The sequence below is a fragment of the Hemiscyllium ocellatum genome, chromosome 10 (assembly GCF_020745735.1).
Source record: "Hemiscyllium ocellatum isolate sHemOce1 chromosome 10, sHemOce1.pat.X.cur, whole genome shotgun sequence".
Taxonomy (NCBI): domain Eukaryota; kingdom Metazoa; phylum Chordata; class Chondrichthyes; order Orectolobiformes; family Hemiscylliidae; genus Hemiscyllium; species Hemiscyllium ocellatum.
In genome coordinates, this window is record NC_083410.1 from 98,620,932 (window position 1) to 98,644,629 (window position 23,698).

Genomic DNA, 23,698 nt, shown 5'->3' on the forward strand with positions numbered 1-23,698 from the left:
GAAAATGAAGATGACCCAGGGAGATCTTTGGCCAGAAGGAGAAAGATACCGACGACGACAGCCACTGTATGGTTTTGAAACTAAGCTGATGGAACTTTAGTAAGTGTTCTATTGGAAAAGTATATTGTTATAGAGTTGTAGGCAGATAATAAGCATGGGGGGGGGGGGCTTAAGACTTGTGAATAGTTGTTGTTTGATGTTCACTTTTAGAGTTAAATAATACATTGATTTTTTTTTAAATAGTGGAATCTGGGTGTTCTTGTCACTCATATTTTAACAGATTATGAAGTGTCGTGAGCTTTTCTGGGTGTTTGGTTTAATTAACAGAAGGGTTCACCATCATGTCATTACAATACTGATTTCAGTGTCCCAGAAATCAAAAGCCCTCCCTTCTTTCCTTTTGCCATAGCTCTTCAGCTAGACATTCATCCTAATTGTAATCTGAAAAAGAACTAGGGGTAGAAGATGGGAGTGTGACACCAGGTAAACTGCAGACATGATGAAACAAATCATCTCCTCCTTTGCTTGAACAATTCTGGAACTGAGAGAAAGTGAGGACTGCAGATGCTGGAGATCAGAGCTGAAAAATGTGTTGCTGGAAAAGCGCAGCAAATCAGGCAGCATCCAAGGAGGAGAATCGACGTTTCGGGCATAAGCCCTTCTTCACGAAACCTGAATTCTGTAACTGAGTCTATCTTCTTACTTCTATAGCCACCCACCCATGGTACCAACAGTATTCCATAGATGACTAAATGTGAAGTCCTGTTTTCTACTTAGCCTCCTAAATTCTCTCTGCAGGATTAACATTTCCCTTTCTACATGTTGTTGGTACTCGTGGACCACAACCACTGCCTATGGTATAGGGTAAATAAAATCAAAGAGTTAAATGCATGGCCCAGAGATTAATGCGACAGGGATGAGTTTCAGTTCATGGGGCACTGGCACCAGTACTGGGGTAAAATGTACTTGTTCCAGTTTGAAGGGCTTCACTTGAACTGTGCTGGGATGATGTCCTTGCTAATCTAGTAACTAAGGATATAAAGACAGCTGTAAACTAATTAGAGAATGGGGCTGTTTCTGAAGAGTTGATGAAGAGGCTTAAAAATGCATAGAATGGGGTTGCAAATTGAAGAGGATGGGGACAATTGAAATGTGGAGTTGGTTTAAGGAACAGATATTGCATGTCCTTGATAGGTATATCCCTGTCACGCATAAATAGGTATATCTTGTCCCTTAACAAGAGATGCAATTTTGTAATAAGCCACGGTTCCCTTATCTCATCACTTCCTGCCTGCCTGATAGGTATATCCCTGTCAGGCAGGCAGGAAGTGATAAGATAAGGGAACTGTGGCTTATTACAAAAATTGCATCTCTTGTTAAGTGGAAGGAAGAGGCTTATGCGACAATGAGACGAGATGGTTCAGATGAGGCGATGGAGAGTTACAGATTAGCTAAGAAGTGTTTAAGGAGAGAGAGTTAAGAAGAGCAAAGAGAGGACATGAGCAATCTTTAGCATGTAGAATAAAGGAGAACCCTAAAGCCTTCTATAGGTATGTGAGGAATAAAAGGATGACAAGGGTAGGAATAGGGCCAGTCAAAGACAAAAGTGGGAAGTTCTGTGTGGACCCTGTGGAGATCGGAGTGGTGCTAAACTAATATCTCTCCATGGTTTTTACTCAGGAAGAGAAGAATATTGTCGAGGAGAAGAACGAGATATGAGGTATTAGACAAGAAAGGATCGAGGTAAGTAAGAAAGAGGTGTTATCAATTCTGGAAGGAGTGAAAGTAGACAAGTCCACTGGGCCAGATGGACTTCATCCAAGGATTCTTTGGGAAGCTAGGGAGATGGTGTTGGAGCCTTTAGCCCTGATCTTTGAGTCATCATTGTCTACAGGTTTAGTGCCAGAGGACTGGAGGATTGTAAATGTTGTGCCCTTGTTCAAGAAGGACAGTCAGGCGACTGACTGTGTGGAGTTTGCACATTCTCCCCGAGTCTGCGTGGGTTTCCTCCAGGTGCTCCGGTTTCCTCCCACAGTCCAAAGATGTACGGGACAGGTGAATTAGCCATGCTAAATTGCCCGTAGTGTTAGGTAAGGGGTAAATGTAGGGGTATGGGTGGGTTGCGCTTTGGCGGGTCGGTGTGGACTTGTTGGGCCGAAGGGCTTGTTTCCACACTAAGTAATCTAATCTAATCTAATCTAAAGATGACCCAGGTAATTATAGATCAGTGAGCCTTACGCCCATTGTAAGAAAAGTTTTGGAAAGGATTATAAGAGATAAGATTCAAAATCATCTAGCAAGCAACAATTTGATTGTAGATAGTCAACATGGTTTCGTCAAAGGCAGGTCATGTCTCACAAACCTTTTTTCGAGAAGGTGACCAAGTATGTGGATGAGGGTAGGGCAGTTGACGTGTATACATGGACTTCAGTAAAGCCTTTGATAAGGTTCCACATGGTAGGCTGTTGGAGAAAATGCAAAGGCATGGAATTGAGGGTGATTTAGCAGTCTGGATTAGAAACTGGCTTTCTGTAATAAGGCAGCAAGTGGTGGTTGATGGAAAATATTCAACCTAGAGTCTGGTTACTAGGGTGTGCCACAAAGATCACTGCTGTTTGTCATTTTTATAAATGACTTGGATGCAGGCATAGGTGGATGGGTTACGAAGTTTGCAGATGACACTAAAGTCGTGGACAGTGTGGAAAAATGTTGCAAGTTGCAGGGGATTTGGATATACCGCAGAATTGGGCTGAGGGGTGGCAAATGGAGTTCAATGCAGCTAAATATGAGGTATTCACTTTGGGAAGAATAACAAGGAGGCAGAAAACTGGGTCAATGGAAAGATTCTTGGTAGTGTGGATGTGCAGATTCTATGTACATAGATCCCTGAAAGTTGCTGTTAATATTGCTGTTAAGAAGGCATACAGTGTGTTAGGTTTTATCAGTAGAGGGATCGAGTTCCAGAGCCATAATGTCATGCTGCAACTAAACAAAACAAAAGTGTGGCCACACTTCGAACATTATGTACAGTTCTGGAAGCATTGGAAAAGGTGCAGAGGCAATTTACCAGGATGTTGCCTGGTCTGGAGAGAAGGTCTTATGAGGAAAGGCTGAGAGACTTGGATCTGTTCTCCTTGGAAAGAAGGCGTCCAAGAGGGGATTTGATAGCGACATACAAGATGATCAGAAGATTAGATAGGGTAGACAGTGAAAGTCTTTTTCCTAGACTAATGACATCAGCTTGTACCAGGAGGCATATCTACAAATTATGGGGTGATAGATTTAAGACAGATGATAGAGGCAGGTTCTTTACTCAGTGCTAAGGGCATGGAATGTCCTGCCTGCCAATGTCATTAACTCATCCACATTAGGAGATTTAAACAATCCTTGGATAAGCACATGGATGATGATGGACAAGTGTAAGGGGATAGGCTTAGATTAGTTCACAGGTCGGTGCAACATTGAGGGGCGAAGGGTCTGTTCTGCGCTGTATTGTTCTATGTTCTAAAAAAATAAAAGGACATGGCATCTTTGCAGGGCAGCTATTTAGGTAATGATATCAAGAATGGGAATGTTAGGGACAGGGTATACCAACAGAAAAACAGCAACAAAGGTAGCAAAAAATTTGTAAATGGCAAATTAACAGCTTTTTATTTAAAATATGTGCAGCATTTAGAAAAAATGCACTGTTGGGAGTGGTCTATAGACCCCCCAACAGTACATAGAGGGTATGACAAAGAATAAATCAGGAGATGATGACGACATGTAAAATTAACAGTATATTAATCTTGGTAACTTTAATCTGTGCATTGACTGGGAACACCAAATTAGCGGAGGTGGCCATGAGGAAGAATTCATTGAATGTATTCAGGACAGTGTTTTGGATCCAAATAGGGATCTGGTGATATGTAATGACCCAGGTTTAATAAATGATCTCAGAGTAAAATATTCCCGAAGAAGCAGTGAACACAACATGGCACAACTTCACATTCAGTTGAGGGGAAGGAACGGCGGCACGGTGGCACAGTGGTTAGCACTGCCGCCTCACAGCGCCTGAGACCCGGGTTCAATTCCCGACTCAGGCGACTGACTGTGTGGAGTTTGCACGTTCTCCCCGAGTCTGCGTGGGTTTCCTCCGGGTGCTCCGGTTTCCTCCCACAGTCCAAAGATGTGCGGGTCAGGTGAATTGGCCATGCTAAATTGCCCGTAGTGTTAGGTAAGGGGGAAATGTAGGGGTATAGGTGGGTTGCGCTTCGGCGGGTCGGTGTGGACTTGTTGGGCCGAAGGGCCTGTTTCCACACTGTAAGTCTAATCTAATCTAATCTAAAAAAACTCTGGCTGTAAACAATTCTGTTAAACTTAGATAAGGATAATAACAAAGGAATATGGGTAGAATTGACTGGAACAGACAGTGAATGGAGGTTAGCAGAGGAGACGACAGTATACAATTAAATATATACTATACTTCAAAATTTATTCTAAAAATATATCCCAGTGAGGAAGTAAAATTTGTCAACGATGTTGACAAAGGAAGTTAAGAATAGTGAATAATCGAAAGAAAAAAAACATGCTCAACGTGGGTCCTTATAACTGCTTTAACTGTAGTCACATCCTCCTGTCCCTTAACATAAACCAAGTTTGAATTACCTAACCTGAGGGGTCAGAGAACCTCTTATAGCATCACGTCCAGTTAACTACCCCCATTTTGATATGGCACAATATCTAACTCCAGCTCTTCAACTCAGCCCCAAAGTTGCTTGAGTTGCAAATACTTGCTACGGTTACGTTCACTTGGGAGCACCTTGGCATCTGACAACTTCCACATGCTACAACAGCAACACCTCACCCAAATGGCCATCCACTCACTAACATTCCGAATCTTTACCCTGTTATGTTGTTTACATTCGTACTGTGCTTGTATCTAACAAAGTATTTTTAAGGAAAAGAGAAACAAAACACTAGAAACAATTAGGAACAAAAGATCATGCTATTTTAAAAACTAGAAATATTTACCAATTTTGCTTCCTCAAAAAGATTAATAAATTGGTTAAGCAAAATATACTTTTCAACAAAACGTGTTAACTCAGCGTGATTACCTCAAACTTTAATATGTTTCATATGACAGTTGTTAAGCTAATTAGCCTGTTGTTCCCTGTTTTCCATTTTTCTCTCTTTTTGAATGAGAATTACACTTTCCCGTTTTGCCAAATGTAGAGAGTTTGTAAATTTAGAACAACACATCAACTATCTCAGCATCTAGCATTATCTATGGGAAAGTGAGGACTGCAGATGTTAGGAGATCAGAGCCAAAAAGTGTGGTGCTGGAAAAGCACAGCCTATCGGGCAGTATCTGAGGAGCAGGAGAGCGGGGACAGAAGTAACGTTCCCCGTGATGTTCGCTATGTCTTCACTGGTGGCTGTGGTCATCGGCGGTGTTCCAGTGAATGAAGGAGAGCTTATGCTTGAAATGTCAACTCTCTGCTCCTCAAATGCAGCCTGAGCGGCTGTGCTTTCCCAGTACCACACTATTTGACTGATCGAGTATCACTTGTGGAGGGGGAAAACAGAATTTACATCGAGAACAATGATCCTTTTTCAGAACTGTTTTGAAGATAGATCACTGGACTCAAAATTGAACATAGTCCAGTCCATCACACAAACCAGCCTTCCATCCATTGACTCCATCGATTCTTCCCACTGTCTTGGGAAAGCAACCAACATAATCAAAACTCCCTCCCACTCCAGTTATACTCTCTTCCATTCTCGTTTCTAAATTGCACAAACAGATTTAAGAACAGTTTTTTCCTCCTGTTATTAGACTTCTGAATGGGCCTCCCAAAATTTAAATTTAATGTTGATCTTGCTGTTTGAACACCTTGTCTGCAGCCATAAAATTATATTCTTTGCTCTGTTCCCTTGCCCGATGTGAGATATGATTTGTCTGTACTGCATGCAAAGCAAAACTTTTCACTCTACTTTGATACGTGACAATAATAAATCAAATTAAATGCAAACTGTTTCTCTCTCAACAGATGCTACCAGACCTGTGAGTTTCTCCAGGAATTTGATTTTATTTCAGATTTCCTGCATCTGCAGTTTCCCTTATTTTACATCCTTGTGAATGAAGGCCATCACATCTTGTGGATTTGTAACCTGCAGCGCTAACAACTAGTATATTTTGAGTACAACTAAATAAAAGTATATTTTGAGTACAACTTACTTGGTCATTGAGATTTTCTTAAGTTCCACCTTCCCTTCCATTTGCTGATTTACAGTTATTTCTGAGATTTTGTTGAACTCTTGTGGAGCCACAACCATAAGATGTTGTGCCGAGTATTATTCCTAATCTAAATTAAAACAACCTAACCTACGCACCCCTCAATTCACTGCTGTCCATGTGCATGTCCAGCAGTCGTTCAAATGTCCCTAATGACTCTGCTTCCACCACCACTGCTGGCAATGCATTCCACGTATTCACAACTCTCTGCAAAAAGAACTTACCTCTGACGTCTCCTCTATACCTTCTTCTTAACACCTTAAAACTATGACACCTCACGACGATCAATCCTGAACTGGGGAAAAGTCTTTGGCTGTTGACTCTATCCATGCCGCTCATTACCTTGTATACCTCGATCAGGTCACCTCTCTTCCTCCTCTCCAGAGAGGAAAGTCCGAGCTTAGTCAACCTCTCTTTGTAAGACAACCCTCCAGTCCAGGCAACATCCTGGTAAACCTTCTTTGCACCCTCTCCAAAGCCTCCTATAATAGGGCAACCAGAACTGGACACAATATTCCAAGTGTGGTCTCACCAGGGTCTTGCAGAGTTGCAGCAAAACCTCACGGCTCTTAAACCTGAGCCCCCTGTTAACAAAAGCCAAAACACCATATGCTTTCTTAACAACCCAATCAATTTGGGTGACAACTTTGAGGGTTCTGTGCACTTGAACACCAAGATCCCCCTGTTCCTCCACACTGCCAAGAATCCTGTCTTTAATCCTATATTCAGCATTTAAGTTCGACCTACCAAAATGCATCACTTCACATTTATCTAGGTTGAACTCCATCTGCCATTTCTCAGCCAAGCTCTGCATCCTATGTCGTGCTGCAGCCTTCAATAGCTTTCCACACTATCAACGGCATCTTCAACATTTGTGTCATCGGCAAATTTACTAGCCCACCCCTCAACCTCCTCATCCAAGTCATTTATAAAAACTACAAAGAGGACAGGCCCAAGAACAGTTTCCTGCGGGACACCACTCAAGACTGACCTTCAGGCAGAATACTTTCCACTACAACCTTTCTCTGCCTTTGGTCAGCCAACTAATTCTGAATCCCTATAGCTAAATCTCCCTGTATCCCATACCTCTTGACATTATGAATGAGCCTACCATGGGGAACCTTAACAATTGCCTTGCTGAAGCCCATATACACCACATCCACTGCTTGACCGTTGTCAATAAGAACTCAATAAGATTTGTGCGACATGACTGCCCCTCACAAAGTCATGCTGACTGCCTTTAATTATGCTATGCTTTCCCAAATAGTCATAAATCCTATCCCGCAGAATTCTTTTCAAAATCTTGCTGACCACAGACGTAAGACTGACTGGTGTGTAATTGCCAGGGATTTCCCTATTCCCATTCTTGAAAATAGGAACCCATTCGCCCCCTCCAATCCTCTGGTACGACTCCCATGGAGAGTGAGGAGGTAAAGATCTTCGCCAGAGGCTTGGCAACCTCTTTTCTCACTTCCCGGAGCAACCTCGGATAAATCTGGTCTGGCCCTGGTGACTTACCAATCTTAATGTTTGCCAAAATCTCCAGTACATCAATTTCATCAATCTTGATCTGGTCAAGACTGTATCCCAGCTCCTCAAAAAGCTCTCATTCACAACAAAGTCCCTTTCCGTTGTGAAAACTGAAGTAAAAAACTCAATTAGGGCTTTCCCTATCTGCTCAGACCCCATACACAAGCTCCCTACGCTACCCATGATCGGCCTTCCCTTCTCCCTGATCATTCTCATATTCCTCACGTATGAGAACAGGTGAGGGTTCTCCCTAGTCCTTCCTGCCAAGCCTTTTACATGTCTCCTCCTGGCTCCCCTCAGTCCATTCCTGAGCTCCTTTCTCGTAAGCCTGTGATCCTCTAAAGCTGTGCTAGATCCTTGCTTCCTCCACTTTATGTAAGCTGCCTTCTTCCTTTTGATGAGAAGCTCCTCTGTTCTCATCATCCAAGGCTCCTTAATCTTACCCCTTCTTGCCTGTCTTCGAGGAACAAAGTTGTGCATCACTTGCAACAACCGCTCCTTAAACAGTCTCCACGTGTCTGTTGTGCCCTTTCTGTGGAACAACTGCTCCCAATCTGTACTTCCCAACTCCTGTCTGATAGTGTCGTAATTTACTTTTCCCCATTTAAATATCTTCCCTTGGTAACTGCTCCTTTCCCTTTCTAGTGCTATGGCAAATGTGAGGCAGTTGTGGTCACTGTCACCAAAGTGTTCTTCCACTGCGAGATCTGACACCTGTCCTGGCTCAATGCCGAGCACCAAATCCAAAATGACCTCTCTCCTCGTCAGCCTGTCTACATACTGAGTAAGGAAACCCTCCTGAATACACCTGACAAAAACGGTTCCATTCAAACCATTTGCATGAAGGAGGTTCCAGTCAATATCAGAAAAGTTGAAGTCAACTACAACAACAACCCTGCTACATCTGCATTTTTCCAAAATCTACCATTCTCTTGCTTTCTCCCAATAACCTGTGGGCGGCACGGTGGCATGGTTAGCACTGCTGCCTCACAGCGCCTGTAACCCGGGTTCAATTCCCGACTCATGACTGTGTGGAGTTTGCACGTTCTCCCCGTGTCTGCGTGGGTTTCCTCCGGGTGCTCCGGTTTCCTCCCACAGTCACAAAGATGTGCGGGTCAGGTGAATTGGCCATGCTAAATTGCCCATAGTGTTAGGTAAGGGGTAAATGTAGGGGTATGGGTGGGTTGCGCTTCGGCGGGTCGGTGTGGACTTGTTGGGCCGAAGGGCCTGTTTCCACACTGTAAGTCTAATCTAATCTAAAAAAAAACCTTTGATTACCTTAATAATCAAGAATTTACCTTTGTCTTAAATACACTCAATGAGTTGGCATGCACAGCGTTCAATCGTACTGAGTTCCATAGATTCACCACCTTCTGGCTGAAGAAATTCCTCTGATCTCAGTTCTAAAGGGTCAGGTCCTAGGTCTCTCCAGCCAGATGGAACATCATCTTCCCCTCTATTCAGGCCTCTCAGTATTCTGCAATTTTCAATGAGATCCCCTCCTCAGCCTTCTAACTGCGTTGCGTACCAAACCAGAGTCTTTGACCACTCCTCATATTACCATCCTTTATCCCTGGGATCATTCTTGTAAATGTCCTCTGGACCCTGGCCAAGAGTAGCACATCTTTCCTTGAATACAGGACCCAAAACTGCTCGTGATATTCTAAATATGGTCTGACCAGAGCCTTAAACAGCCTCAACAATACATTCCTGCTCTTGCATTCCAGCTTTCGCAAAATGAATGCTAACATTACATTTGCCATGTGAACTGCCAATTGAACCTGCATGTTCGTCTTAAGAGAATCCTGAACTAGGTCTCCTAAATCCCTTTGTGTGTCAGATTTCTGAAGCCTTTCCCCAGTTGGGAAATAGTCTATGTCTCTATGCCTCCTACCAAAGTGCATAACCTCGCACTTTCCCACATTGTATTCCATCTGTCATTTCTTTGCCCTTTCTCATAGCCTGTTCAAGTCCTTCAGCAGCCTCCTCAACTCCTCAATACTACCTTTCCCAGGCTGTATTTGCAATATTAGCATAGATGCCCTCAGGTCCTTGATCCAGATCATTAACATTTAATGTAAATAGTTGTGCTCCAACACTAATCCTTGCAGAAATCCGTTAGTCGCCAGCAGCCATCTTGAAAAATACACCTTTATACGTGTACGCTGCTTTCTGCCAGTCAGCCAATTTTCTATCCATACCAACTATTTACTTAAATGCCTATCTTTGTCTTTTCTGAACTCCATTCTGCATCTGTTACAATCAATTTTGCCCCTACACCTTGTTGTTATTATCCTTATTTAAGTTGACCATAATTGTTTCTGACCGGAGTTTCTTCCTCAAACTGAATGCTAAATTCTACCATGTTATGCTCAATGTTTCTTCAGGGACTTTTTTTTACCCTGAGATCATTTATTAAACCTGCATCATTACACATTACCAATCTAAAATACGTATTGTTCCAAAAACTGTCCTGAATCCATTCCATGAATTCTTGCTTGTGGCTACCTCTGCCAATCTGATGTTCCCAATCAGTGAGAAGATTAAAGTCACCCAATATGCTGTCGTCTTTAGGTTTTCCTTGTCTCCCTACACAAGATACCTGTTGAATTTATGTTTCTCATTGTTTTCCATTATTAATTCCCAGACTCACTTCTCATACCACTCATTTTGTTAACTCTCTTACCTTTTGAATATTTTTAGACACTCTATTTTGTTTTTCTCACTAGCTTCACTGGATTTTGTTTTTTTTCCCTCCTTATACCTTTTTAATCATTCTTTAATTTTTGAAAATATTTTATTCAATCTTCAATTTTGCCACTCAATTTCGCATTATCAAAGTCTGAAACATCATATACCTTTTGACATATGGGTCCAATTCATGTCATTCTACAGCAAGGTCTCTAACGGCTAAAAATGGTGTATGTTCATTTCTTTTGCATCATCAGTTACCAATTTAATTGCTTCATGCATTCTACGCAGAGTCTTCGGTTTTGCTCTTTTGTTATGTTTGTAACTTTTTTCGTTAACCAGGGTGGATCTTCCCCTTGGAATTTCTCTTTCTTTGGAATATATATATATATATATATATATATATATTTACTGTGGTCTGAAATTTCCCTCAAACTATCTGCAATCCACCTCTATTGATTTATTTCTTAGCCTAATTTGCCATTTACTTTAGCCAGCTCTGATTTCTTGCCCTTACAATTGTCCTTACTTAAAAGCTTACAATCTGGGTATTGAACCCACTCTTCTTTCCATTAAATTGAATGCAAAATTCAATCATATTATAGTCACTGTTACCTTGGGGGGCATTCACTATTATCCTGAAACATTACAGAATAACAAGTCTCGGGCAACCTGACATCTGGTCACTCCAAAATGTGTTGTTTTAAGAAGCTATCCTAAAAACATATATGAACTTCCCATATAGGATACCTTTATCCAACTGATTTTTCTAGTCTTGATATTGATGAACATCCTGTTTGATTTTTGCCATACCTTTCTGATAAGCTGTCATCATTTCTTTGTTTTATCATATTCTACCACGTGGTTATAGTTAGGGTTGCTGTTCACTACTTCCACAAGTGACTTCTTGCCTTTATTGCCTTCATCTCGACCCACATCACTTTTACATCCTGCTTTTTTTTTTAGCTTAGGTCATCCCCTTCTGTTGGGCCATTACCATAATTAATTAACCTCCACCTTTTTCTAGTTCCTGTTATTCCACATGGTCTGCACCCTTTGACACTTGGATCTATCTAAGCAGCACATCTCCGTAATGGCCATCAGATTGTCTATATTTATTTCTTTTGTACCACCACTTATTTGTTTGTTTTAAATACTATATGCATTCAACTAGAATCTTCAGTGTTGTCCTTTTATGAGGATGTAATGTCTACTCTAATCTGATGATTTATTCTTAAATATGTACACAATATGTCTTCCTGTCCTGGCCTGGTTATAATTAACCACAATAAAATCCCAAATAATAATCCCAGAAGGGACAGAGAGCCACAAGGTTTCCATGACTCTTCTTCTGAGACTTTACTAAAGCTTGTTATACATTTTAAAGCTTTCAGTCTGAGCAAGTCCCAAGTTAGACTTCTGGTTGATCCAATAATTTGTTAAGGCATGTTGCTTGACACTCCCGTTGATGAGATACGATGATATTTATTGGAAATAACACAATTGAAGATGACAGCCTGAAATTTGTGTTGCAAATATTCCAACAAAATTTCTCTCTATTCTCAATGCTCAGATATTGTCTTTTGCTCAATTCTTCAATAAACAAAGTACAGGTGTGTTCTGCCTTAATGTCACATTTAAGAATCAACAATTTCATTCACAAATGGATGCCAGTATAGGAGTGATAGAGGGGTGCAGCACGGAAACACACCTTCGGTCCAACTCGTCCATGCTGACCAGATATCCTAACCTAATCTAGTCCCATTACCAGCACTTGGCCAATATCCCTCCAAACCCTTTCTATTCATATACCCATCCAGATGCCTTCTAAATGCTGTAAATGTATCAGCCTCCACCACATCCTTTGGCAGCTCATTCCACACTTGCATCAGCCTCTGTGTGAAAAAGTTAACTCTTCAGTGCCATTTATATCTTTCCCTTTTCACCATAAACCTCTGTCCCCTTAGTTCTGGATACCCACAACCCCCAAGAGAAAAGACCTTGTCTATATATCCTATCCATGCCCCTTTTGATTTTATAATCCTCTATAAGGTCATCCCTCAGCTTCCGTTGCCCAGGGAAAGAGCCCCAGCCTATACAATCTCTCCCTAGAGCTCAAATCCTCCAACCCTGGCAGCAGCTTTGTAAATCTTTTCTGAACCTTTCAAGTTTCATAACATCCTTCCGATCAGAGGAACAGATCTGCACGCAATATTCCAAAAGTGGCCGAACCAATGTCCTGTACCGCTGCAACATGACCTCCCAACTCCTATAGTCAATGCTCTGACCAAAAGGAAAGCATACCACTATCCTATCTACCTGCGACTCCACTTTCAAGGAACAATGAACCTTTTCACCGTGCCTCGGTACACATGACAACAAATTCAATTCAATTCATTTCACCTGCACTTCAAGGTCTTTTTGTTTAGTAACACTCCTGAGGACCTTACCATTAAGTGTATAAGTCCTGCTAAGATTTGCTTTGCCAAAATGCATCACCTCATATTTATTTAAATTAAACTCCATCTCTCATTCCTCTGGCCATTGGCCTATCTGATCAAGATCTTGTTATACTCAGAGATAACCTTCTTTGCTATCTACTACAATTCCAATTTTGGTGTCATCTGCAAACTTACTAACTATATCTCCTATGTTCACATCCAAATCATTTATACAAATGATGAAAAGTTGTGGACCCAGCACCCGATCCTTGTGGCCTACAGTCTGAAAAGCAACCCTCCACCACCACCCTCTTGTCTTCTACCTTCAAGCCAGGTCTGTATCCAAATGGCTAGTTCTCCCTGTATTCCATAACAGTAAACCTTGCTAACCAGTCTCTCATGAGGAACCTTGTCGAATGCCTTACTGAAGTCAATATCGATCACGTCCCCGCTGTGCTCTCATCATTCCTCTTTGTTACTTCTTCAAAAAACTCAAACAAGTTCATGAGACATGATTTCCTGCACACAAAGCATGTTGACTATCCCTAATCAGTCTATGCCTTTCCAAATACCTGTAAATCCTGTCCCTCAAATACCTCCAACAATTTGCCCACCACCGATGTCAGGCTCACTGGTCTATAGTTCCCTGGCTTCTCCTTACTACCTTTCTTCAATGGTGGCACCAACCTCCAATCTTCTGGCATCTCACCTGTGACAATCGACGATACAAATATCTCAGCAAGAGGACCAGCAATCATTTCCCTGTCTTCCCACAATTTCTAAGGTACACCTGATCAGGTCTTGATTGTTTCAAGACATCCAGCACCTCCTCCTCTGTAACATAGACATTTTTCAAGATGTCACTATCTATTTCCCCACATTCTATTTTTTCTATGTCCCTCTCCACAGCAAACACCGATGCAAACTACTCGTTTATATCTCCCCGATGTGACTCCACACACGGGCTATCTTGCTCATCTTGAGGGGCTCTATTCTCTCCCTCTTTACCCTTTTGTCCTTAATGTATTTATAAAACTCTTCGGATCCTCCTCAATCCTACTCGTCAAAGCTATCTCATGTCCCCTTTTTGCCCTCCCGATTTCCCTTTTCAGTAAATTCCTACTGCCTTTATACTCAAAGGATTCACTCAATCTCTGCTGTCAATACTGACATATGCTTCCCTCAATTTCTTGTCCAAAACCTGAATTTCTCAAGTCATCCAGCATTCCTGACAACTACCAGCTTTGCTATTCACCCTACGAGGAATATACTGCCTCTGGACTCTCATTATCTCATTTTTGAAGGCTTCCCATTTGCCAGCCGACCCTTTATCTGCAAACATCTGCCCCCAATCAGCTTTTGAAAATTCTTGCCTAAAACCATCAAAATTGGCCTTCCTCTAATTTAGAATTTAACTTTTAGATTTGAACCATTCTTTTCCATCACTATTTTAAAACTAATAGAATTATGGTCACTGGCCCCGAAGTGCTCCCCCACTGACACACTTTAGGTCCCAAGAGTAGGTCAAGTTTTGCACCTCCTCTAGTAGGCACATCCACATACTGAATTAGAAAATTTTCTTGTACAAACTTAAATTCTTCTCCATCTAAACCCTTAACACTATGGCAGTCCCAGTCTATATTTTGAAAGTTAAAATCTCCCACCATAACCACTCTATTATTCCTATAGATAACTGAAATCTCCTTACAAATCTGTTTCTCAATCTCCTGCTGACTATTATGGAGTCTATAATACAATCCCAATAAGGTGATCAACCCTTTCTTATTTCTCAGTTCACCCAAATAACTTCCCTGGATGTATTCTCAGGAATATCCTCCCTAAGTATGGCCAAAAACACCATTCCTCCTTCTCCTCTCTTGCCACTCTTTCTATCCTTCCTATAGCATTTGTATCCTGGAATATTAAGCCGCCAGTCCTGTCCATCCCTGAGCTACATTTCAGTATTTGCTATGATATCCCAGTCCCATGCTCCTAACCATGCCCTGAGTGCATCTGCCTTCCCTGGTAGACCTCTTACATTTAAGTAAATGCAGTTTAATTTATTAGTCCTACCTTGTTCTCTGCTTTGTTCTTGCCTGCCCTGACTGTTTGACTTGCTCCTTTTCCCAAATCTACCAGTCTCAGATTGATCTCTTTCCTCACCATCTCCCTGGGTCCCACTTCCCCACCTTAATAGTTAAAATCCTCCCAAGCAGCTCTAACAAATCTCCCAGTCAGTATATTAGCCCCCTTCCAGTTCAGGTGCAATCATCCTCGTGTACAGGTCACTTCTACTCCAGAAGAGATTCCAATTATCCAAACATGTGAACCCTTCTCCCTTGCACCAGTCACTCAGCCACGCATTTATCTGCTCTATCCTCCTATTCCCACCTTCACTAGCTCGTATCACCAGGAGTAATCCACATATTACTACCCTTGTGGACCTCCTTTTTAAATTCCTGCCTAACTTTCTGTATTCTCCCTTCAGAATCTCATTCTTTTCCCTTTCTATGTTGTTAGTTCCAATGCGTACAACAACCTCCTGCTGATCCCTCTCCCCTTTAAGAATATTCTACACTCTATCTGAGATATCCTTGAGCCTCACAACAGGGAGGCAACACACAATTCTGATTTTTTGCTGTTGGTCATAGAAACATCTGTCTGTGCCTCTGACTAGAGAGTCCCCTATCACAACTGATCGCTTGGAACCCAATGTACTCCTCATTACATTAAAGCCAGTGTTGATACCAGAAACTTGGTTGTTCATGCCACATTCCCCTGAGAGTCAATCACCTTCCTACGTTTTCCAAAACAACGTACTTGTTTGAAATGGACAGAGGCACAGATGTTTACTGCACTACCGGCCTATCCTTCCTACCTTTGCTGGAGTTAACCCATCTACCTCGACTGTATGTGCAGCTTTTCTCACTTCCTATAACTGACATTCATCATACCCCCAGCACTTGTAAATTCCTTACTGCCTCTAACTGCCATTCCAACTGATCTATGTGACATAACAGGATTTTCAACCAAAGACAATTCCTGCAGACATAATCATCAGTAACATGGAAACTCTCCCAAACCTCCCATATCTGACAGGAAGAGCATATCACTCTACTAAAGGCCATCTTTGCTCGTTCACAATCTACAGACCCAGAAAATAGCACCATTTTTGCTCTAAAAACAGTGCTCCAGGCTAACTCAACACTTATGGTTTATATTTTAAAAGTTTAATCAAGAGAAAGAGCTCAATAAAATATATAATCAAAAAATAACCCACTCTACTCATTACTATACACTTACAGTGAGGTTACACTTAAAATCTATGCACTTATCTGTTACTGTGCTGTGAGCTTTTTTAGATTAGACTTACAGTGTGGAAACAGGCCCTTCGGCCCAACAAGTCCACACCGACCCGCCGAAGCGAAACCCACCCATACCCCTACATTACCCCTTACCTAACACTACGGGCAATTTAGCATGGCCAATTCACCTGACCCGCACATCTTTGGACTGTGGGAGGAAACCGGAGCACCCGGAGGAAACCCACGCAGACACGGGGAGAACGTGCAAACTCCACACAGTCAGTCGCCTGAGTCGGGAATTGAACCCGGGTCTTCAGGCGCTGTGAGGCAGCAGTGCTAACCACTGTGCCACCGTGCCGCTCTCCAGGAATAAAAGATATGAAGTCTTTATAGATTCATGTGCCTGATTACACTTTATAGAGAACATGTTGGTTTTTGATGTTACAGAAAGAACATTTTTGCTTTAAGATGCTACTGATTTTATTATTTAACACAAATTACTGAATTCCTTCCAATACTCAACACTATATTAATACATTATCGGTTTGAGCATTTTAGAAATATGCAAGTTAAATGCTCCATACTGAAGCCCAAAAAGAAGAGAGGATCAATAACTAGGTACTAAGACGATAAGATATTAGGAGCATAGTAGGCCATTTGGCCCATTGAGTCTATTCTGCCGTTTGATCATGGCTGATTTGTTTTCCAAGCCTATTCTTCTGATAACTCTTGCTGCCCTTACAAATCCAGAACCTATCTATCTCTTCTTAGAGACACTCAATGACTTGGTCTCCATCGACCTCTGTGGCAATGACTACTGTAGATTCACCACTCACTGTCTGAAGAAATTCTTTCTTATCTCAGTTCTAAAGGATTGTCCCTTCACTCTGAGGCTGTGCCCACATGCCCTTGTTTTACCTACTAGTGGAAACATTTTCTCCATGTCCACTCAATCCAAGCCTCTCAGAATTCTCTAAGTTCCAATGAGACACCCTGAGTTATCCTTCTAAACTCTTATAGAATACAGAACCAGAGTCCTCATTTGTTCCTCAGATGACAAGTTTTGCATTCCCTGGTTTTATTCTTATAAATCTCTTTTGGACCTACTGCAAGGCCAAAACATCCTTCCTTAGATTTGGAGATCAAAACTGTTCACAATATTTCAAATGCAGTCTGACCAGAGCTTTATACAGCCTAAGCAGTGTATCTTATATTGTAGTAAAAAGTGAGGTCTGCAGATGCTGGAGATCAGAGCTGAAAATGTGTTGCTGGTTAAAGCACAGCAGGTCAGGCAGCATCCAAGGAACAGGAAATTCGACGTTTCGGGCAACAGCCCTTCATCAGGAATGAGGAAAATGTGTCCAGCAGGCTAAGATAAAAGGTAGGGAGGAGGGACCCAGCTATGACTGTCTCTTCGTGGGATATGTGGAACAGTCCATCTTCCGCAACTACACTGGCACCACCCCCCACCTTTTCCTCCGCTACATCAATGACTGTATCGTCGCTGCCTCGTGCTCCCTTGAGGAACTTTACCAACACCTTCCATCTCGACCTCAAATTCACCTGGACTGTCTCAGACTCCTCCCTCCCCTTCCTAGACCTTTCCATTTCTATCTCGGGCGACCGAATCAACACAGACATCTACTATAAACCGAATGACTCCCACAGCTACCTGGACTACACCTCCTCCCACCCTGCCCCCCTGTAAAAACGCCATCCCATATTCCCAATTCCTTCGTCTCCGTCCCAGGAGGACCAGTTCCAATACCGAACAACCCAGATGGCCTCCTTCTTCAAAGACCGCAGATTCCCCCCAGACGTGATCGACGATGCCCTCCACCGCACCTCCTCCACTTCCCGCTCCTCCGCCCTTGAGCCCCGCACCCCCCCAACCGCCACCAGGACAGAACCCCACTGGTTCTCACCTACCACCCCACCAACCTCCGTATACAGCGTATCATCCGCCGTCATTTCCGCCAAACGGACCACACCACCAGGGATATATTTCCCTCCCCTCCCCTATCAGCGTTTCGCAAAGACCACTCCCTTCGTGACTCCCTCGTCAGGTCCACACCCTCCACCAACCCAACCTCCACTCCCGGCACCTTCCCCTGCAACTGCAGGAAATGCAAAACTTGCGCCCACACCTCCTCCCTTACCTCTCTCCAAGGCCCCAAGGGATCCTTCCATATCCGCCACAAATTCACCTGCACCTCCACACACATCATCTATTGCATCAGCTGCACCCGATGTGGCCTCCTCTATATTGGGGAGACGGGCCGCCTACTTGCGGAACGCTTCAGGGAACACCTCTGGGACGCCCGGACCAATCAACCCAACCACCCCGTGGCTCAACACTTCAACTTTCCCTCCCACTCTACCAAGGACATGCAGGTCCTTGGACTCCTCCATCGCCAGAACATAACAACACGACGGTTGGAGGAAGAGTGCCTCATCTTCCGCCTGGGAACCCTCCAACCACAAGGGATGAACTCAGATTTCTCCAGTTTCCTCATTTCCCCTCCCCCCACCTTGTCTCAGTCGATTCCTTCGAACTCAGCACCGCCCTCCTAACCTGCAATTTTCTTCCTGACCTCTCCGTCCCCACCCTACTCCGGCCTATCACCCTCACCTTGACCTCCTTCCACCTATCACATCTCCATCGCCCCTCCCCCAAGTCCCTCCTCCCTACCTTTTATCTTAGCCTGCTGGACACATTTTCCTCATTCCTGATGAAGGGCTTTTGCCCGAAACGTCGAATTTCCTGTTCCTTGGATGCTGCCTGACCTGCTGCGCTTTAACCAGCAACACATTTTCATATCTTATATCGTAGCTCTGTTGAAATGAATGCTAACAGTATAGCAGCCTCCTGTGCGGCACTTGCCAAAGACTTTCTGGAAATCTAAATAGGTCATGTCTACTGGCTCTCCTTTGTCTACATTGCTTGTCACCTCCTCAAAGAATTTGAATAGTTTTGTCAGGTATGAATCTCCATGGTGAAGCTATTTTATCATACAGTTCCAAGTACTCTGCAATTTCATCCTTAATAATGGAGTCTATAATCTTACCAGTTACTGAAGTCAGACTAACCAGCCTATAATTTCCCATATTCTGTCTCCCTCCGTTCTTAAAACATGATTGTCACATTAGTCATTTTCCAGCCTTCCAGGACCCTCCTTGACTTCAGCGATTTCTGCAAGATTATTACCAATGCTTCAACAGCTGATAAAATGCGAATACCGAGATCTATGACAAATTCAGAACTGGTTCATCAGGGAGTCAGTGAAGGTTGTGACATCATTGAAGAAAAATAGCTGAGAAGAAATTGAAATGGTTTTAGGAAAGAGAGGGAAGATGGTGGTGAGGCAAACAATGGAGTTGGGACTGCCAGGAAAAAGCGTAACGTCTAAGATCAGACACACTTAAGCACTGTGGATTTCATGAGGAATGTGTCACTGACAGGATGAGGTGGTGATTGGGGTGTAACCAACATTGTGGAGACCCCAAATAAAATGGGAGAAGCTGAAAAATGATGACTGGAGCCAAAAATATCTATTTAAAATGTCTACGTATTTTGTTTTTTCCTCTTTTTGGAGTTACACAATTCATTTCTTCATGGAGCTACAATAACAGAATCAAGGGTTCATGAAACAGCAGAATATCAATGAAATAAAGTCAACAACTATTTATTTTAAATAGCAATTCCAGTTGCTGAGGGCATAGAAACATAAGATGGACAGAAGTAGGCTAGCCAGTGCTTTAAGTTCACCCTGCAATTCAATATTGTAGTCAATCCCAGATCTCAATTCCATTTGAAATCCAATCCATATATCACTCTAAAGAATTCAAAAAGCTAACCACCTTCTTGGATAAATTTCAATGAATCATAACCCATTGAGTAGATAAGTGCATTTATTCTCGGTCTTAAATGATTGACCCATTTATTCTGAGAATATAGCCCCCAGATCTACATTCTTCAGCCACAGTACTCTTGGCGCAGTTTCACCAAAGCACTTAGACCTGTAGCTCATACTCCAACCCTAATGCAAAAATGGCCATTTGACTTCTTAATTGCTTACTACATTCACATACTAACCTTGTATTTCTTGAGTGAGGACACACAAATCTCTCTGAACAACAATTAAAATTTACACGTTTAAAATGTATTCTAATTTTCTCATCCGACCAAAATGCATCAGCATAAATTTCCCAACATTAATGCAACAGTACATGAAGCAGCAGATATTATTGTCAAAACATCAATAACTATACCCCATAAGAAAGAGACTCCAAATGTTTCACATCATTATGTCTGTTCCTGAAAACTAGTATCGCTGCTAGCTTCAATCTTCTATTTCTCCAAATATCTTGTGGAATTCCTTATGATCATTTCATCACCTGCAACTGTTTTGTGAGAGATATCATAGATATCTGGCAGAATGCTGCTTCTCTGATCTTTGAAAATGATGTCCATCTAAATATGTTTAACTAATCTTTTGTGTGATTTCCTTTGGGTCTAGCCACATGGCATCTGTTGTAGCTTCTTTCCTGCTGGCATGGCCTTTAAATCTGCAATAGTTTTGCCCCCACTTTGCTTCCATGATTTTTGCATTTTGTGCATTTTCCTCTTTGTTGCAGCAAAATCTTCAATGACCTATGATCCCCACTGTGGAATTCCTTCACCACCTCCAGTCTATTAAGTGCATCCTGAAGATTTTCCCATTCGCAATGCAGCTTTCAGTCACTCTTCCTTGTCTCTCCATTCTTGATTGAACATTTGCTTTACATATAGTCCACTTGTGAAACATCTTAGGACTGTTTACACGTTAAATGTTCTCTGTTCTTTTAAGGTAAGAACACATCCATCACATAAATTATTATTTAAAGCAACTTGCTTCAACCAGGCAGTGCATATGTTCTAAAAAGTGGTCGAATTGCAACTAAGTACGACTGTCATCATATAAAAGCCTTGTTTACATTCACACTGTAAAGTGAAAGAATGACTGATATGTTGATATAATTATTTTAAAATAAAAATTCTTTGCTGTATTAAAAAATAATTCCTGTTGTAAATGAGCATGTTGAATAAAAATGAAGTAATAAAAATTACAATGTTAACTGTCATAAGTTTGAAACACTCAAACTGGTGACCTCTGTCATCTTGAACAATAAGGTTAAGTGGGTGTAAAGAGGCATCATTAAGTTTCCCTCTAGGTTAACAATTGAACTTGGTCATCAATCAAGATATCATGATATGCATCTCAAAAGATGTGTTGTTAGTTTAAATACTGATAGGATATCCACAATTACTTGAGAGTCAGCATGGTTTCATAAGTAAATTGCTCTCGAGTAATTTGTTAGAGTTCTCAAGCAAAGTGGATAATGGGATTCTTTCGAAGCATCGGGATTTCCAGAAGAACTTGATAAAGTCCCACACAACAGACTAACACACAAGGTAAGACCAGATGGGGTTAGGGGGTCAGTTATTAGTTTGGATCGATGATGACTAACCAAGAGAAAACAGAGTCAGGACAAATAGGCCTACTTCTGATTAGCAAGATGCAATTTGAGGGGTGCCACAGGGTTTGGTCCTCAGGTCACAACTATTTATATTCTACGTTAATGACCTGGATGCAGGGATCAAAGGTACTACAACCAAATTTGCAGATGACACTAAAACAGATAAGGTATTAAATTCCAATAAAGAAATAAAAAATATACAAGTACATATGGATAGGTTAGGTGAATGGGCCAAAATAGTAGATGGAGTTTAACTGGATAAAGTATAAGGTTATATATTTTGATTGGAAGAATAGAAAGGCAAATTATTATCTAAATGGAGAGACACTTCAGAGTGTGTAGGTGCAGAGGGATCTGAGTATTCTTGTGCATGAATCACAAAAAACCTGTAATCAAGTACAGTAGGTAATAAGGAAAGCAAATGGAATTTGCTCAAGGAACAGGGTATAAAAAGTAGGGAAGTATTGATGCAACTGTAAAAGGCATTAAAACTACTGCACCTGGAGTACTGTGTATAGTTTCGGTTACTTTCTGGAGGTGAGATGTAGTTGCAGGAGAGGCAGTTCAGAGGAGATTCACCAGATTGACTCAAGATGAGGAGCTTGTTTCACAAGAGAGATTGCACAGTTTATGTTTTTATCCTTTAGGAGCTCAGAAGAATGAGAAGAGATCTAATTCAGGTGTACAACTGACAAATTAGATTGAGACCATGTTTCTGTTGTGCGACAGTCTAGAATGAGAGGTCATAGCTTTTGGATAATTGATAGCAGATTTCAAACAGAGATGAGGAGAAATTATTTCTCAAAAGGTCGTTAATTTGTGTAATTCATTATCCCAGTATGTTGTGGATGCCAGGACATTGAGCAAACTTATGGAAGAGATGGGTAGTATCATTAACTAGCCAAAAGGTTATGGGGAGTGGTGTTAAGGCTGAGATGAGATCAGCCATAATTATCATGAATGGCAGAGCAGGGTCAAGGGGATGAACTACCTGCATTTAATTATGTTCCTATGTAAAACTAAAGATCAAATTTGTTATTCTTTTGATGACACATTATAAAAAAGTCATTTCACAGATTCTCCAAATCACATCATACTAACAACTAAAAGAAGAATGTTGTCCGAGCTTTACAAAATAATCTGTCCAACTTATGTTTATGGCTCATCTCCAAATTGCAGCAATTCAATACTGTCAAGAACAAGTCGAGCAAAACTGACATTCTCCAGCACTAATAACTCTAGTTAAATGCATCCAAAGTGAAGTAGAAAACAAAACAATTAATTTCCTTAATAATGGGTTTATTCACTAATGCAGCCTTCCAGTTGTCTGCCACTGCTTCAGACCAATGGTTGACTGACTCACTATATGTGATTGCCGACTTCCATCTACCAATGCAGATATCAGTGTATCTTTAACATAAAGACCCATTCACACCCATTCCTTCTGAACTTCTATACATTTATATTAAAAATAAACAAACATACTTATCAGAGTATCAACAGCCCTTCTTTCTCAGGAAGGAAAGTGATAACAGTCAAGAATAGCTTATTCTGGTTAAAGCTATTTACCTTTTTAGTCAATGAGTCATCAGAATCTGATGGCATTCGTGTAGAAACGTGGAAAATGACTTCCACAGTGGAGGTAGCATAGTAAGGTGCAGTTTGTCCTGTACTGCCATTACGTTGCAAGCCACCCATAAAACCACAATGTGTAGCAAGGTCAATCTAGGGAATGACAAATGAAATCATTTCAGAAATGAAGTCAACAATTCTGTTTCATACTTTGCTCACAAAAAGGCAAGGTTTAAAAATAAAACTGGTGATTTGTCACTATCATTCCAAATGTTTACTGACAGCACTACTATTCAGCATTTCTAATAGCTTCAAGAGAGAAGTCCTTGAGTTTCAATGGAAATGTTTTATTTTCAACCCAT

At 41.6% G+C, this 23,698-nt stretch overlaps 1 protein-coding gene across 3 annotated transcripts in view; it reads right to left on the reverse strand.

The window, feature by feature from the left end:
* The window catches only part of ralgapa2 (Ral GTPase activating protein catalytic subunit alpha 2), a 564,036-nt gene that overhangs the window by 219,512 nt on the left and 320,826 nt on the right, over positions 1-23,698 (reverse strand). For all 3 annotated transcript variants that reach the window (XM_060831798.1, XM_060831795.1, XM_060831796.1), the window contains exon 36: positions 23,334-23,489. In XM_060831798.1, coding sequence (XP_060687781.1) covers positions 23,334-23,489 — 156 coding nt within the window. The remainder of the gene's footprint in view (positions 1-23,333; positions 23,490-23,698) is intronic.